The 18,027-nt window shown below is 43.0% G+C and overlaps 1 protein-coding gene across 7 annotated transcripts in view; it reads left to right on the top strand.

Annotated features, from left to right (window-relative positions):
- nfic (nuclear factor I/C) overlaps positions 1-16,040 on the top strand; it is a 152,780-nt gene extending 136,740 nt beyond the window's left edge. For 2 of the 7 annotated variants that reach the window (XM_034180193.1, XM_034180196.1), the window contains exons 12-14: positions 407-466; positions 5,931-6,019; positions 14,552-16,040. In XM_034180193.1, coding sequence (XP_034036084.1) covers positions 407-466; positions 5,931-6,019; positions 14,552-14,572 — 170 coding nt within the window. In that variant the 3' untranslated portion in view covers positions 14,573-16,040. The remainder of the gene's footprint in view (positions 1-406; positions 467-5,930; positions 6,020-14,551) is intronic. The other 5 variants (XM_034180197.1, XM_034180195.1, XR_004563118.1 and 2 more) reach the window with 4 other exon arrangements.
- The last annotated feature ends 1,987 nt before the right edge of the window (positions 16,041-18,027 follow it).

The raw sequence follows: 18,027 nt of genomic DNA, 5'->3' as shown, positions 1-18,027 counted from the left end.
GCTGATCAGGACGATCTGAATTTCCTGACTACTCAACTAGAAGAAAATTAGTTGACTCTTGTGGTACTTGCAGGTCGTAGTCAACTATGATGGTCACCTCAACCTTACAAATGTAGGGTCACATTTTAGGCATTTAGTTTTGATCTCCATGTTCTATTTCTGGCATGATTCTCTACGCTCGTCTTCCACGGGCGTTAATGTTATTCCACTTGTCTGACTGATGCTTTTTCCATGTTTATTTTGTGTAGCTTAACTTCCTGTTTGTGGCTGTTTCACGCATCGCTGAACCTCCACATTTGATTGTTTGGCTGCTAATATAACTGCTGTTAGAGCTTTTATAGGTTTGTCCTGCTTTCTCACGTTATGTTTCCTAGTGCTTTTAAGTGTTTTTGCCTTTCTGTTGCAGACCCTTACTACCATTCCGAGTTCCTGAGTTTTTGCCTGTCATCTTGGATTTGTTCACTTGGTATGAGATCTCTTTGCTTTGACTTATTGCCTGTATTTAGGATGCCCCTCTGCTACTCCCATAGAAAGACTGTTGCCTGTTGGACTGATCAGCCTAACCTCTGCCTGTTTTTGACTAAGACATTGCCAGCCCCCCTATACTGTGCGTTACCTCTGTGGAAAATAAACCAGTCTTTTACTGACCTTCCATTATGGTTCTCTGCATTGGTTCCTCTGCCAAATCATTACAGTAAGTTTTGAATTAATTAATATATTTACTGTACAATTTATCCAAATGAAATGAACAGGGATAGTTCAGATCCACTAAGGTTACTGATTTACATATGTCCACCAGGAGGTGCGCAGTAGTCATGGAAAATTTATTTTGGCCCAAAATTCCAACACCATACATTCCACAACTAAAATTCATTTACTGCACTGTGTTGAACTGAATCGTCTGATACTGGCCATGCCAATTTCTGCTTTTATGTTTTAGGAAAGGTTGCAGCATGTGCAAAACTTGCTGTTTGTATCCCGTCCAACAGCATGGGTCCAATCTGCACCAGACTTTGCACAGAAAATCTGTGGATCCTCACGGCAAAAATGAGTTTTGTAGCTTTAAAGCTACACGTTATATAGGAAAACCTTCTGTGGTCACAGTCAAAATGGGACATCTTGTACATGTACATCTTTACAACAGTAAATTCAGTAGATTGGTACAAATGCCAAATATATTCCAAGTAGGTTACTACAGTGGGTCATGTCTGAGTTGATTCCTACGTTTTGGTGATGATTGATTGAAGGTGGGTGTGATTTACTGCACAAAGAACACCTTCAAAAATATCCTCAAGTTTTTTTTTTTTGTTTTTTTGTTTTTTTTACCAAAACTCACCTGCTACAGATCTGAAATTTTTCATCGAACATTCACTGAATTATGGTGTAACTTTGAGGTAATAGTCACTATGCCCCTATCTTAAAAGTACAATGGGTACAATAATAATACAGTATTGAACACGTCACCATTTTTCTCAGTAAATATATTTCCAAAAGGTGCTATTGGCATAAAATTTTTACCGGGTGTCGGTAACAACCCAAATGAAAAACAGAAAGAAACCAAAAGTAATAAGTACAGAAATTAAGTTATGTGTAATAATGTGAATGACACAGGGAAAAAGTATTGAACACGATTACTGATATTTATTTAATACTTGGTACAAAAGTCTTTGTCGGTAATGAAGCATCAAGACGCCTTCTGTGTGGAGAAACTAGTCACATGTATTGATCAGGCCTGATTTTGGTCCATTCTTCCACACAGTCTTCAAATCTTGAAGGTTCTGTGGGCCTCTTCTATGAACTATGACCTTTAGTTCTTAGTTTACCTTGTGTTTGGATCACTGTCTTACTGAAATGTCCACCCTCGTTTCATCATCCTGGTAGATTTTTATCCAGAATGTCTCAGTACATTTTTCCTTCCTTCAGTTATATGAAGTTTGTCAGTAAAAAGCAGCCCCACACCGTGATGTTCCACCTCCAAACTTCACTGTTGATCTGGTGTTTTTGGGCTGATATGCAGTAGGTGTGTATTGCGGCATCCAAAGAGTTCAGTTTTGCTCTCTTCTGTCCAGACTAGAGTCTTCCAGCATCTCACAGGTTTGTCTCAGTGTTGTGCAGCAAACTTTAAACAAGCTTCAGCATGATTTTTCTTCAGCAAGTCTTGTGTGATGTGTGCACACAGGTCGTGGTAGTTGAGTACATTACTTAGTTTTCTTCAAAACAATTGTTCAGTTACTCTCCACGTGCAGTCCTCAGATGTTGGACAACTCTTCTGTTAATCCTTTTCACTCCTCTGTCAGAAATCTTGTGAGGAACACCTGGTCGTGGCCGGTTTATGGTGAAATGATGTTCTTTCAACTTTCAGATTATGATCCCAGCAGTGCTCACTGGAACATTCAGAAGTTTAAAAATCCTTCTGTAATCAGTGCCATCAGTATGTTTTGCAACAATAAGGTTTGCATAGATCTTGATGCAGTGCTTTGCTTTTACCCTTTATGTTTCTTGTGTGACACCTTGGTAATGAGACACCTTTTTATAGGCCATCAGTTGGCACTGAACTAGCTAATATTAATTTGCATTGATAAGGGGCAGGATTGCTTTCTAATTACTGAAAGATTTCAACTGGTGTCTTGGAACCTCCCTTTTTTTCAAGTGTTCAATACTTTTTTCCTGTGTCATTTCACATTCATACACATAATTTAATTTATGCACTTATTTTTATTTATTTGTATGTGTGGTTTACTTGGGTTGTTACCGCCATCTAGTGAAAATTTCATGCCAATAGCACCTTTAGGAATATATTTACTGAGAAAAATGGACGTGTTAAATACTTATATTACCGCCGTATCTCCAAGTCATCGATCTAAGGTCAGAAACCTTAAGACGTAATTTTGTGTAATGGGGTAGATGTGAAGGGTTTTAACTTAAACATAGATCAGTTGAACTGTGGCTCCACAATATTTTTCTAGATATTTTTCTAAATATGAAAAATATTTTCAAAATTATCTGTGCAACTATTCAGCCTCCCTGTCTTGACTAAAAGAACTGAGTTAGTGCCGATAGTGCCATCATGTGCATGGGCCTACGGGACTGGCTCAACCAAATTGTCCCATCCCAAGTTTTGTCTGCCCTCCAGTGTTCTGGATGAGGTTCCTATTGAGGGCTTGGACCCAGTCTATAGCTGTTTGCAGGTTTCACCATAATTTATGTGTTCAAGCCCAGCAGGGCATCAGCAAGGCTGGGAACTCTATTGCGTCTGGTTGGTTGGATTTTTATTGGGGATCCGAGCCCCTGGGCTTGGGATGCTCACCATGCTCTGTTCCCAGCACCAGCAGAGCCAGGGACCCTATTTTTTTTTTTTTGTTTTTTTTCATTTATCCTCTACACCTGTTTACTCCAATCAAGGGTCACGACGGGGTGGGGGGGGTCGCTGAATCCCAGCAGTCTTAGGGTGAGAGGCAGGGTACACCCTGGACATGATGCCAGTCTATGGCAGGGCCACTTGTGCACAGAGACAAACGGATTCACCCTCGCATGCGTACCTGTGGCCAATTTAAATTTTCTGTCTCGGCTAACTTGCATGTCTTTGAAGGTGGGAGGAAACCGGAGCACCTGGAGGGAACCCACGCAAATATGGGGAGAACATGCAAACTCCACACAGAAATGACTCTGCTGGAAGTGACCCTATGACCTTCTTGGTGTAAGGCAGCAATGCTAACCACTAAGCTGCTGTGCTGCTGCTGCCTATTTTTTCCAAGTTGATTTTTTTTTTTTTTTTCATCCCTCCTCAAATGTGACACTGTAGCCTAAACTGTACCTTCAGCATGTTACACCCACTTCTGTGGAAGATCCTGAGAAAAGCAAGCTGTTCAGAGAAATTCATCAAGATCCTGAGGCTTCTTGACAATGGCATGTCTGCCAAAAGTTCTGGGAAATGGTCAAAAAACTGAAACCTTCAATGTTCAATCAGGAGTAAAGCAGAGCTGCATCATCAACCCGACACACTTCATCATTTTCGTGGCAACAGTCCTCCACCTGATCAAGGACAAGGTGCCTCCATTAATTGACATTGTGTACAAAATGGATGGAAAGTTCTTCAACCTGAGCAGACTGAGAGCCAAGAAGAAAATCACCACCACTTCACTCCTGAACTTCCAGTATACAGACGACAGCAGCGTGTCATCCTTTATGGAAGAAGGTCTTCAGAAAGTCCTTGAAACCTTCAATGAAGCCTACACCAAGCTTGGTTTTCACATCAACCTGTAGAAGACGCAGGTCCTGTACCACCCTCCACCTGACAAAGCTTCCTGCTGTGAAACTGCATGGGCAGGTCCTGGAAATCATGACCCACTTTCCATACCTGGACAGCCACGAGATCCATCGGCAACTCAGGTGTGCAGGAACTGCCTTTGGCCGGCTTCACACCAGTGTTTTCAATAACAGAGACCTTCGACACGAGATGAAAATCCTTGTCTACAAAGTTACTGTCATATCAACACTGCTGTATGGCTCTGAGACCTGGACCACCTAACGCCACTATCTGAAGACCCTCAAGAGATTCCACCAACACTGTCTGAGGACTATCCTCCACATCAAATGAGAAGACCACTGTATCAACCTTGCTGAAGCCAAGCTCCAGAGCACTGAGCGTGTCATCTTCAAGAACCAGTTTCGGTGGGTGGGTCATGTTGTTAAGATGGAAGACAGCTGTCTTCCCAAGCAGATCTTCTACTCCTGGCTGAGCAAAGGGAAATGGTCCAAAGGAGGGCAGAAGAAATGCTAAAAGGGCCTCCTGAAGCACAACCTCACAAACCACTCCACTGACTGGAAGACCTGGGAAGAACAAGTGAAGCATTGAGCCAGCTTGTGGGCAATGATCCACACAGGAATGGAAGTCAAACAACACAGAGGATAAAGCGGACAGCGAGAGCAAGATCCTGACCGGCAGAAACTTCCTGCAGCAACCTCATACGGCGTCTGTAAAAAACCGTGTGTGCTAAGACTAGGACTGTTCAGCCGTCTCTGCATCCACCATCCTGTCTGGGAATTGATGGAGACTGTCTTCTGCACCACTGAGGGCTTAACCATGGGTGTGAGACCACCTATGGTGGATACATTTTCCACTTGGTCCAAATCCACCTGTAGCGGGTGCCACAGCAGCTTCCTACATCATTACCTAAATGTAGAATTCAACTCAAACATGACCCAAGATCATGCAAACTGAGGCTTGTGCAGTTCTGTTCACATATTTTTAGATTTGTGTCTTTGGTGATTATTAACCTACTGCTGTGAAATTTGGCAGACAGCCTGTGGTCATTGTCAGGGATCTTTGTGCCAAGATTCATGTTTATGGGCATTATTGTTGCAAAGGTAGACATCCTCCTGTTTTCAGTGTATTTTTTTTAATTTTATTTATTTAGTTATTTATGTTTTTGAGCTACCAAACTAATATGAATCGTTTTTTTGTTTGTTTGTTTGGTTTTTGTTTTTTTGTGGGGGGGTTGCCATGAGGGTTCATGGAGTTTTCTGTGTAAAGTTTGGTGCAGACTGGAGTATTGTCCAATGATGAGTTTGAACAGTTTGTTTTGAACTAATTTGTTTTGCTTTTGTTGCAATTTTACATATTAATGTCAAAGCAGAAATGAGTGTGACCTAATTCAGAAGAATCTGCACACCAATGGCTGAATCAGTCTTGTCACATAAGGCGCTACAAAAAGACAGGAGGCGGAGCTTGAGATGTTGAGATTTTCTTTGCTACATATTCTTACTTATCATTGTGTCGTGACTGACCGGGTTTAGATAGAAGTTATTGAAGTTACAACATGGTGAAAACTGTCAAATTTACAACGCTACACAAGGCACATTATTTTTGTAGCTGCAGGAACCAAAATAATGTTTCGAGATTAATTGATGTTGTTAATGCACACCCCCAGCATACTCGGCCGCTGGATCCCCTCCTGGCAATCACTCCTCGTTTGTTGGTGTCACTCCACGAGATCCAGGTGGACTGTATCAAGCACAGGTTAGTTGGGTTCATTTGACATCATTAAGGCTGTTTCACAGGAACATCTTTAATCCCATGAAGTCCTGACAACTGGACGATTAATGATCACGTTACCAATACTCCAAAAACAAATTATTTTAGTTTTTAGTTCAGCTATTAGTTCTTTCAAAGTTCCTCTACCAACCACGTAGAATGGAGGTTGTGAGATCAGCAGGAGGTGATACAGTTTGGCTTCACAGTAACAGAAACGCTGTGCAGATCTGTGAAGTCAGAAGGCTGGATGATTGTAACTCTGTCTGGATGACAGGCATTAAATCACGTTGACCAGATGTAGAATTTTACTTCATTATTCAAAAAGGTTATTCTCGCCATTATCAATAATCAACAGATCACTGATAATACCCCAACCTCATTATTCAGAAAGGTTATTTTCGCCATTATCAGTAATCAACAGATCACTGATATCGCCCCCACCTCATTATTCAAAAAGGTTATTCTCGCCATTATCAATAATCAACAGATCACTGATATCGCCCCCACCTCATTATTCAAAAAGGTTATCCTCGCCATTATCAATAATCAACAGATCACTGATATTGTCCCCACCTCATTATTCAAAAAGGTTATTCTCGCCATTATCAATAATCAACAGATCACTGATATTGCCCCCACCTCATTGTTCAAAAAGGTTATCCTCGCCATTATCAATAATCAACAGATCACTGATTAGATAGAACTTTATTGATCCCTTGAAGAGACTCCTTCACGGAAATTGAGGTTCTAGCAGCACAGAGGGTAAGAAGCACACAGAGTATCAAAAGTGGAAAAAAAGGGAAAGAAAAACCGTTTGCCAATTTAAATACACAATATAAATACTGGTTTACTGGCTCCTACTGTTCCTCTCCTTCCCATCCTCTGTCTTCCTGTTACTCCCCCCCCGAGTGAGGAGTTGTACAGTCTGATGGCCTGAGGGACAAAGGAGTTTTTCAGTCTGTTGGTCCTGCACTTGGGAAGGAGCAGTCTGTGGCTGAAGAGGCTCCTCTGGTTGCTGATGACTGTGTACAGAGGGTGACTGGCATCATCCATAATGTCCAGCAGTTTGTACAGTGTTCTCTTTTCTGCCACCGTCACCAGAGAGTCTATCTTTACGCCAACCACAGAGCCAGCCCGCTTGATCAGTTTGTCCAGCCTGGATGTGTCCTTCTTGGGTTAGGTTTAGGGTTCTTGTGTTGCGCCCCCCAGCACACCATGGTGTGAAAGAGGATGCTGGCTACTACGGACTGGTAGAACATCCACAGGAGTTTCCTCCAGATGTTAAATGGCTGCAGCCTCCTCAAAGTCCAACCTGCTCTGTCCCTTCCTGTCCAGGCGGTTGGTGTGGGTTGTCCAGTTCAGTTTGCTGTCCAGCCACAGCCTGAGGTACTTGTAGGAATCCACAGCCTCCACCTCAGCTTCCTGAATCACAACTGGCCGTGGTCTTCTGGACTTCCCAAAGTCAATGACCAGCTCCTTTGTCTTTGAGGTGTTGAGCTGTAGATGGTTTGTGTGGTACCAGGCAGCAAAGTCCTTCACTAGGCTCCTGTGCTCCTCCTCTCTGTCATCCCTGATGCATCCAACAATGGCTGTGTCATCTGCAAACTTCTGGATGTGACACACCTCAGAGTTGTCGCAGAAGTCAGAGGTGTACTGGGTGAAGAGAAGAGGGGCCAGCACTGTGCCCTGGGGTGCTCCGGTGCTGCTGATCACAGTGTCAGACGTGGTGTCCCTCAGTCTGACATACTGCGGCCTGTCGGTGAGGTAGCTGGAGATCTAAGTGACCGTCCCCATCTCCCTACTCAAAATGGTTATCCACAGCATTATCAATAATCAACAGATCATTCATATTGCCACCACCTTATTATTTAAAAAGATTATCCACACCATTATCAATAATCAAAAGCTCAATGATTTCTGTTTGTGTCCCACAGTATTTAACACAGGCTGTTATTCACCCTCTTTTAAAAAGCCTCCTGCTGACTCTTCTTTTCCTCAGAATTTTAGGCTGATTTCAAAAGTACCTTTTATCTCCAAAAAATTTTAGGAAAAAAAAATGGTCACACAGCTTAACAAGGTTGTAGCGGAACACAATATTCTTTAATTTCATTCTGGTCTTAGATTGGTTTTTATCCTATCTCTCTAACAGTAGTTTCTCTGTTGCTGCAGCTAAATATGCGTCTTCTTCTGCCATTCTGTCCTGTGGTGTGCCCCAAGGTTCCATTCTGGGGCCTATTTTATTGTATTTGCTCCCACTTGGACACATTTTGTGTTCTTTTGATGATGTCTCATATCATTGTTATGCAGATGATATTCAGCTATACATATCCTTTATGATACAAAATCTTACTAAGGTATCTGTCCTTCAGACTGTGTTAACATCATAAAAATACTGGATGGCTGCTATCACTTAATACAACAAAAACTGAAGTCCTTGTTTGTGCCCCTGAGGAGTTTGTTCCCTCAGTGATTAAGAACCTTGGCTGTCTGTCCTCTTCTGTTCACTCAGCAGTCAGAAATCTGGGTGTTACATTTGACCAGGCTCTCAAATTTGATACATGTTACCTGCATTGTGCAATCTTGCTTCTTTCATTTATGGAACATTGCCCGCCTTAGAAACACTGTCTCAAGCTGAGCTGGAACATATCACTCATGCCTATATTTCTTTACTTCTTGATTACTGCAATTCGCTGTTCCCTAGCCTCAGTAAGTCTTCGCTGGACCACCGACAAATGGTCCAGAATGCAGCAACAAGGCTTCTTACGAGCTCCTCTAAGAGGTCTCACGTAACACCAGTTCTGTCCTCTTTCCACCTGCTCCCTGTTCAGTTCAGACTGCAGTTTAAAATATTGGTGATGACTTTTAGAGCTCTGCATGTTCAAATGCCACTTTACATCAGTGAACTCTTGCACCCGTATGTGACAAGCAGGTCTCTGAGGTCCTCGGACCAGAACCTGTTGATTGTACCAAGATCAATGCTGAAGACCAAAGGAGACTGTGTGTTTGAGGTTGTGGGACTGCACTGCCACTGCACCTACATTCTGTGGACTCTGTTGGAACTTTTAAAGAGAAGCTCAAGACCCACTTGTACAGACTTTTTAACTAGTTTTTTGTTACTGCTGTTTTTAATTTCTCTGTTTTATTTTATTTTTCCCTGTCAAGTACTTTGTGATTTTATCTTGAAATAAACTTTACTTACTTTCTTTATTGGTCAGGCCTAATTGGTGATGATAGCTGTTAAAAAGACAAAGAGCATTGATCTTTCATGTCACCTTTCTGACTACCTTCGGTGCTAATCAGAGCGCTGTAGATGCACAGAAATGATAATCATTTATGAATTATTAGATATTTGGACCTGTTTTAGATTGGCATTATGAAAACAATATTTCTCGCCTGGTGTCTCGAGGATTCACGCCAGTACGCCTATCGGGGACACACTGCATATACACCCTGCCTGCACATATTGTCACCAGTCCTCTGCAGTGATGCACTATGAATGCTGTCTGACTATGCGGAAGTGGTTCAGCCTGATGTGCTGGCGTGAACCCACTGTTCTGAGGGTGCTGGGATATTATGTCTTTCAAGGGTAAAAGAAAAAAGCTGTCCAGATGTCACACATCTGCTGTACTTTTCCATTTGTCCAAAATCACTTTACTTCCAACAAGTGCCTGTCTCACCTCCTCCCTGAACTTGATACCATGTCTTCCCATTACTTCCTCATCACCTCTGTTCCCTTCACCAACATGTCCATTGAAGTCAGCTTTGATCACCACCGATTAGTGATTTCAGTCTGGAAGTCAGAAAGTTTGACCATATTACCATGATTCTGTCGTCCCTTCATTGGCTTCCTGTCGATGTGAAGTCAGATTTTAAGGTTTTGTTATTAACATACATCATACTTCAGGGACTAGTGCCTCCCTAGCTGCCTGAAATAATTAAACCTGCCCATGTTCCCAGGAGGCAGGATTGTTGTGTGTCCCAAAGGTTAAAAAAAGAAGTGAGCAGGTCAGAGAGCTTTCTCTTAATGCACCTGTTCTGTGGAACAGTCTGCCTGCTGACATTGCATTGATTCTTTCAACTCCAGATTAACCCTTTGAGGTTGATGGATGGCGTCAGGGTGTCCAACTTATGTGTCTGTTAATAAAGCCGCACAGAGACCTCATTCAGCCACTTCCTTTAACTTCAGAGTGTCACTTCTAGTTTCAGTCCCTGTTCCAGATGATCTTTGCCTCACAGCCAGTCATAGAGCCCAGAGGTGATCTCATGGGTCTGACGCGCTCTTTAACACTTCAACAGGCTCATTCAGAGCACAACGTTGCTCTGTTGAGTAGTCAGACGAAGTCTTACTGCCACTAAACCCTCATAAAATCCTAAAAAAAAGGTTCTGTTGACCTGAAAATACTTTGTCCTACAGACAAAGCATACTGTCACAAAAACATGTGGATGGGCTATTTTCTTTTTCCAGGATCTACAAAATGGGTGTTCTTTTGGGGGGGGACTTTCCACTTTTCATCCAGTAACAGATATTTATAGTACAGATACTTAGTTGGGGGTTTGGGGCGGAGGGGGCTAAAGGAAGCAACTCTGTCAGAATCGAAAGACCTTCCCTCAACAGGATGTCTGAGACATCACCTTTCCACAAACTACAATCTCTTTTCATCTCTTCCCATAAAAATCAGAACCCTCTTCACTACTTGACCAAAGGGACATTAACTGAACGCCCCCATGGGGACAGAAATCATTCTGTGGACATAGAGTGAAACCAGGTCCATTGTTCACTCTTGTGACCGTTTACAGCAACAGTGGAGGAACATGTCTGTGTTTCCTAAAGCCCCTCGAGTTGCATCGTGCGGCGTCATGACGACTCCATGTGGAAGCAACCCAGTACTGAAACGATGTAGCTCAACACCACAAGAGTGTGAGGGACGCAAAGGACGAAGCGAATCGGACGCCAAAAAATAAACATGTTTGTTTTTTTGCGTCCTGTGCTCGACGCAGAAAGGAAGTGGTTTCAATGCAAGTCAGGGCAATGTGACAGTACCCAACGTGACTGGAAGCCACACCCTCACAATACAATGTTACCCAACGCCAATCTATGATTCTTGCTGTGTTCCATTGTTCCCGAAGTATAAATCATACAGGATTGTTTTTATACTGTGTACACAATGCAGTAAAACTACACACTCAAAAAGAGCACAGAAAAAAAATGTTGATTTCAGCCTGGCTGCTGCAGCTACTCTCACAACTGTGTTTAAATAAAGTCCATAAAAGTCCTGCTCACACACTGATTGCCAGAGACAGGACATGTCCACATCCAGTAAAAAGTCCGGACATCTCCAGTCCACTCATGGACGATTCATTCGCGTGCGCACATGCAAACAATTAAAAGAAAAAAAACTGTCTGGCTGCAGGCAGTTCCTCGCTCTCCCCTCAAACTCTCTCATCATTGTGTCAAATAAAGGACAAAAAAGGACATAAGTCCTGCTCATAGACTGATTACCAGAGACAGGACATGTCCACATCAAGTATAACTCCAGACATCACATTTACACACGGACGGCAGCTCGCGGTCAAAGGAAGAAAGATAAACTATAACAGAAATCAGAGTGCAGAACTGCACCTCAGCACAAGAACAAATATAAACTAGAAGAGAAATCAGAGTGCAGTCTGGCTGCAGCCAAACTGTGCACCGATTTCTCTGTGCAGAGGACCTGAAGCCAGACTCTGCGCTGTCACCTCCTCTCTGCCCCCCCCCCGTGCGCACACCTGATGCAGACATTCCTGCGTTGTCATGACGTCACATGAAGCAACTTGAAGCAGGCCCGGTGTGAAAGGGGCTTAACCAGTTTTACCTCAGACACTTGGATGAGTCACGAAATGTTTCCCAGGCAAACAAGAACTTCAGTTTTCCTGGCAAACCAAAAAGCTTCCAACCTTTGCCTGGGTAACTGATCTCATCCGTCTACCTGTCCATCACCACCAGAACACAACAGGGCTCAGACACTTGACATAATCCCGCCTCCACCTTGAGTGCATCTGTCATCCTGCTGCACCTCTTACTGCTGCCACACTGTCCCTGGACACATCAGTATCATAAACTTTTTACTTACTCATATCTGTGATGTATCTGCCCCCCCTCAAAAGAAAATCCATATTGGATCTTGTTGATTTTTAGATGTCGATATATTTGGTGTTTAAAATTTTATTTTGTCCTCACCTTATCCTACCTCATACATCTTTTTAAAATGTTTTTAATGTATAAAATAGTTTGAAATACATTGACCGACCTAAAAACACTGAATCTCGTGATTCTGCTGGTTAGATGATACGGTTGTGGAGTGCTTGTGAGCGAGTGCAGGTGCAGAGGTGGCTGATTGTAGGTGCAAAGGTGTTTATGAGGTGGGGATGGACCGGCTGTCTGCTATCCAGGACCCTTTTTGCCTTTGAGGAAGGTAGTGTTTGAAGATCAGTAGGTAACCCACTTGTAGTACTGCTTAAATTGTATTGAGTTGACTCCTGCTGCAATGCATCCTGGGGGCTGTAGGACTGGGGTTAACCTCGGTAATGCGACTCTTGCAGACAGGTACAGTGGTTGACTGTGGAGAGTGGGTATGCTGTCAGTTTGCTCCTCACACTTCATTTTTATATTGACCTTCATAATGACCTTGATTTGGAAGATTGGGGTGTGCGATTTTGAGGAAAAGGTGTGGTGTGCAAACATGACTCATTCGAGGCTGCAGGGAAACAAACATGATCTGGACACCAAAGACAAGACGAGATCTGTACGTTTTCATCTGAGCTGTTGTTTGGCCTTTATTATCAGATGTGCTTGAGTCAGAAGATGTAAATAGTTGCTTATATGGTTAAAAAAGACTTGAGATATTGACACCAAATCAAAACTAAAATAATCACCACAGGGAGGGAACATATTTTGAACTATGATCTTTGCAGCCATTATGTATTATTTAATTTGGTGAAGAAGAAGGAGGCAGCAGGAGAAATATGTTTGTTAGAAGGGTGCAAGACTTTGAATGTTGTCAGTATGACTGGTAAAGGGAGAGCGCTGGCTGATATGATGGAGAGGAGAAAGGTAGACATATTGTGTGTGTAAAAGACCAAGTGGAAGGGAAGTAAGAGCAAGAGCATGGGGGGGGGGGGGTCCAAGTTGTTGTATCATGGTGAGGATAGGAAGAGAAATGGTGTTGGGTCATTTTAAAGGAAGAGTGTGTTGGAGGTTAAGTGAGTGTCTGACAGAGTGATGAGTGTGAAGTTGGAAACTGAAGGGGTGATTATGAATGTCATCAGTACATCCAGAAAGTATTGACAGAGCTTCACTTTTTCCACATTTTATGTTACAGCATTATTCCAAAATGGATTAATTTTTTTCACTCAGAATTCTACACACAGTAGCCCTTAATAACAATGTAAAAAAAGTTTTGTTTTTTTAGAACAATATGGTTTCATGCTGAGAAAGACCACTGCAGTTGCAATGTTTGCTCTGAGAATACTGATGGAGAAGTATAGAGAAGGCCAGAAAGAGTTACATTGTGTGTTTGTAGATTTAGAGAAAGCTTATGACAGGGTGCCAAGAGAAGAGTTATGGTATTGTATGATGAAGTCTGGAGTGGCAGAGAAGTATGTGAGGGTAGTGCAGGACATGTAAAAGGACAGTGTGACAGTGGTGAGATGTGCAGTAGGAATGGTAGACTCATTGAAGGTGGAGGTGGGATTACACCAAAGATCACCTCTGAGTCCTTTCTTGTCTTCAGTGGTGATGGACAGGTTGACAGAAGAGATCAGACAGGAGTCTCCATGGACTATGATGTTTGCAGATGACATTGTGATCTGTAGTGAGAGTAGAGAGCAAGTTGAGTCTAGCCTGGAGAGGTGGAGATATGCTCTGGAGAGCAGGGGAATGAAAGTCAGTAGGAGCAAGACTGAGTGCATGTGTATGAATGAGAGGGAGCCCAGTGGAGTAGTGCAGTTACAAGGAGTAGAAGTGGTGAAAGTAGATGAGTTTAAATACTTGGGGCCAACTGTTCAAAGTAATGGAGAGTGTGGTAGAGAGGTGAAGAAGAGAGTGCAGGCAGGGTGGAGTGGGTGGAGAAAGGTGGCAGGAGTGATTTGTGACTGAAGAATATCAGCAAGTGTGAAGGAGAAAGTCTACAAGACAGTAGTGAGACCAGCTATGTTGGACGGCTTAGAGACAGTGGCACTAACAAAAAGACAGGAGGCGGAGCTGAAGATGTTGAGATTCTCTTTAATGGACAGGATTAGGAATGAACATATCAGAGGGACAGCTCAGGTGGGACAGTAGTAGTATAATATTTCTCTAATCAAATTTGCGTCTGGCCCATTGGGGCTCCTCTGGGCCAGATGATGCTGAATGGACTCAATAAAGAGAACAGATTTTTCTCAGAGGAGGAATAAAGTCAAGATGCCGTCTTCTGTGAGACCTGCTGTGAAATCTTGATTGGCGATATTTTAAAGATTAATTGTGTGTTTCTTTTGTTTCAGTCTTGGTTTCTGGGCAACTAAATGAGCTGTGGAGGAAAGGTGATTGTCATAACAACACGGTCATGGAGGAAAGGAGACAGTGCTGTCAAGATGTTCTGAGAGGAAAAATATACTCTGCTTTGTAGAGGCATGGTCATGTGATTCTCCACATCTTCAACTCTGGAGACAGGCTGGAAAAGAACGGCTGAGGAACCAAGCCAAAGGAACTCTGAGGCGCCTGACAGGAAGTACCTGCTTCATCGAGACCCTGAATGTTTCCCAGGAACACTACCCCGAGTCTCAAGTCCAGTTCAGAACGTAGAAAGAATCCAGTAATCCTGCGTCCCAGTCCTCACAATCCCCTTTTCCACTGCAGGTGCTGCTTCTTATATATGCAAATCAGCCTCCGTTTTTTCTCTGACCTCTGACAGACCTTACTATTAATATTCTTTGCACTTTTAATATGCGATTGATATGCCTGAAAAACTCAAGCAGCTTAGCTTTCCTTCTCTTCCCACCAAAAACTCAGACTTTTCTATTGACAATCATCAGCCTGAAAGCATCACCGTGCAGACAGCCTCGTGGTTTCACCAGGACGCTGATCTGCACGGGTACTCTGTGGGAGGAGCTTCCCTTTCAGGCATGAACTCCTCACCTTTATGCAAGCAGCAGCGGCACGGTGTATCCAAAGGGCGGGACTACATGCCAGCACCACTGTAGAACACAGCATGTGGTTCTGGTCAGCATGGATTCAGGTTGTTGGTTTTTTTTTTTTTTTTTAACTATTTTTTTCCTCCTGATGGAATGATGACTTTTATGTCTGTGTGTAGCTCTGTGCAAAAGTATTCAAACGAGTTTTAAAACACCTCATTTCTTTGAGGTGTTTTAAAACTCGAAGCTGTTAAGTAGAATATCAGGCTAGTTTAGTCTGGTTTTTAAAATCATTTTATTGTTGAGCGATTATCAAGAACCATCGTCATGTTGCCATGGACACTGACATTTTCTTTCATTGAAAATGGTTCATAACTTCATAATTGAATGTTTTTGTAATTAACTAGGATGGTCAGATTTTTGTATGCATGTTTGAAGACATGAGATTTTCACCTTTTGCACAGTGCTGTAGGTCGCAGGCCGCATGCTGTGGGTCGCAGGTGGCGTGCAGTGGGTCGCAGGCAGTGAGCGCACGCTGTGCTTTGAGCAGGGGTTGGTGCCCGCTGCTGACACAGCTGATCTGGAAAAAGAACTTCTTGTTCTTTTATTTCTTTTTGTTGGTCTCATTTCATTCTCAAACCAACACTGATCTTTTTTATGCTGTTCTGTGGGAAAAGATGATGTCTTAATGTTGTGTCTGTGGGAGTCTGGCGTGGCGCAGCGTGTTCCTGTTGACCTGCTCAAGACAACATTTTCAAGTCTTTTGATGAAGATCAGCTTATTTTTGGATGAATGCGACACAGAAGCATCACATTCTTCCATTTATGATGATAAAACTATGAACTTCACATGTAGGAGAAGACATGCGTGTGGGTCTTTGGACGTGGAGCTGGAGAGACTATGGTTTAGCCCCGCCCCTCTGCCCTGGATGAGTGTTAAGGTTTTGTTGTAGTTAGCTAAGCGCTGATGTATGCTGCATGGTGCCGTCCTGAAGAATGCATGGCTCGGACTGATTGTCCTTCCCCCGTCCTCCCTCTGCACCACGGCAGTGTGTGGAAGGGCTTCCTGTCTCTTTAAGTAATATCCCCATTATTAACCTTTTGCAACTATTTTGCACGATATCTCGTAGAACACATTATGTGCCTTGTGTTAAGTTGAATAATAACTTTTCATGATGGAAGAAATACTCGCATGTGTGACTGCTTGAGCACTTTTGGTTTCACAGTTGTTGGTCTGTAGACGTCAGTGTGAATTCAGCCTCAAACGTCAGCACTGCTCACCGACTGGAAGGAACCGCTGCCCACTGGGGTCCAGAAATATTTGGACACCACAGAGTTGTCACAGTATAATAGAGTTGAAGACAAATGAGCTTATAGTGCAGACTTTAGTTTGAAGGAAATTCCATCCAAACCTGATGAACTGTGTCAGGGTGTGGGACCAAAAGTAACTGGACAGCTGACTATTGAACAGTTTCCTGTCCAGGTTTGCATTATCCCCACATTCCGCAGTCTATACATGTCTATTTGGGGAAGGACAGAAGAATGTCCTGAAAAACTGGGGGACACGTGAGGGAAGCCACCAAGTCTCCCATGACAACTCTGAAGCAGTTAGTAGCTTCAGCAGCTGTGAGGAGAGAAATGTGGTTCAACAAAATGCGTGAACTGCAGAACACACTTAATCTGCACTGTATATTTTCATGTCTGATATGCTGCAAGAGAAAATAAAAACAGCAATTTGTTTCCGTGCATACACGTGGAGCTCATGTAGGTGTGAAAATGTTGGCGCACCGACGCGAGCATGCGTCAGCATGTCACTTCCTGTCTGAAGCAGCTGTGAAAACCTTTTCCGCTCCTTCACATTGAAACATTTAAAATTGGTTAACCCGCTGTCTTCACCCTGTTAGTGAGCAAGTTGGTGTAAAGTCTGAGCTGGTTGAACGTCGGTGTTAGCTACTGGAAAACTGGATGAAGCTCTTAAGCACTTATCTGATCGCACTCATCAATATAAGTACAATGTCAGAGATGAGTATAATTAAGTTTATATGGATGCATGCGTTAAATACACTATCCTTAGCTTGACTTCTAGATACATTTTTAGTTTGGTTTTATTATATTGCTTAGAATTCTATAATCAGACACAGCAGTGTATAAATCTGTGCAGCCCAGACCTGTCAGATGAAGACCACGTGTGTTCTTTATCAGTGGTGTGAGCACTGAACTCCTAAAAGGTAAAAAGAACCATCAGTGAGCACTCCAAGCACATGTGATGTGCAAAGGCTCTGTTGTAAAAATCCTACATGATCGATGTGCCAAAAGTTCACAGGATGAGAAAACATCTTATGAGATGATGCATATAGATTTTGGAATGTATTGGATAAGGCGTTCATAAATTATAGTGTCGAAAGAAAAGTGTCGCGCGTACACACACACACACACGGAGCGTGATTATTTCAAATAGATATTTATATTTCAGTAGGAGAAATAAGCAGCACTCTGACAGGATCGAGAGACTGGTTCTGCCCCCGTGGATCTGCCTGTGACTCCACCCACTGCTTTTTCTGTACCCCTGGTGGTTCTGTCTGTGGCTTCACCTGTGACTGACTGATTCTGCATGTGCCACTGACCATGGCTGTAGCTGTGTCTGTGGCTCTTGCCATGTCCCATTATCTCTGACTTTGGCTTTGCCTGTTGCCATGGGAGTGGCTCTGTCCATGAGACTGCCTATGGCTCCAACAGTGGCTCCATCTTTTTCTGTGGCTGTGCCTGTGGCTTCTATTTCAGTTTTCTATTTATTTTATTTATATAGCACCAAATCGCAACAAAGTTGCCTCAAGGTGCTTCACACAA

The sequence above is a fragment of the Thalassophryne amazonica genome, chromosome 10 (assembly GCF_902500255.1).
Source record: "Thalassophryne amazonica chromosome 10, fThaAma1.1, whole genome shotgun sequence".
NCBI classification, from domain to species: Eukaryota; Metazoa; Chordata; class Actinopteri; order Batrachoidiformes; family Batrachoididae; genus Thalassophryne; species Thalassophryne amazonica.
Note: the sequence above shows the minus strand (reverse complement) of the source record. Positions and strands in the feature narration are given on the sequence as shown.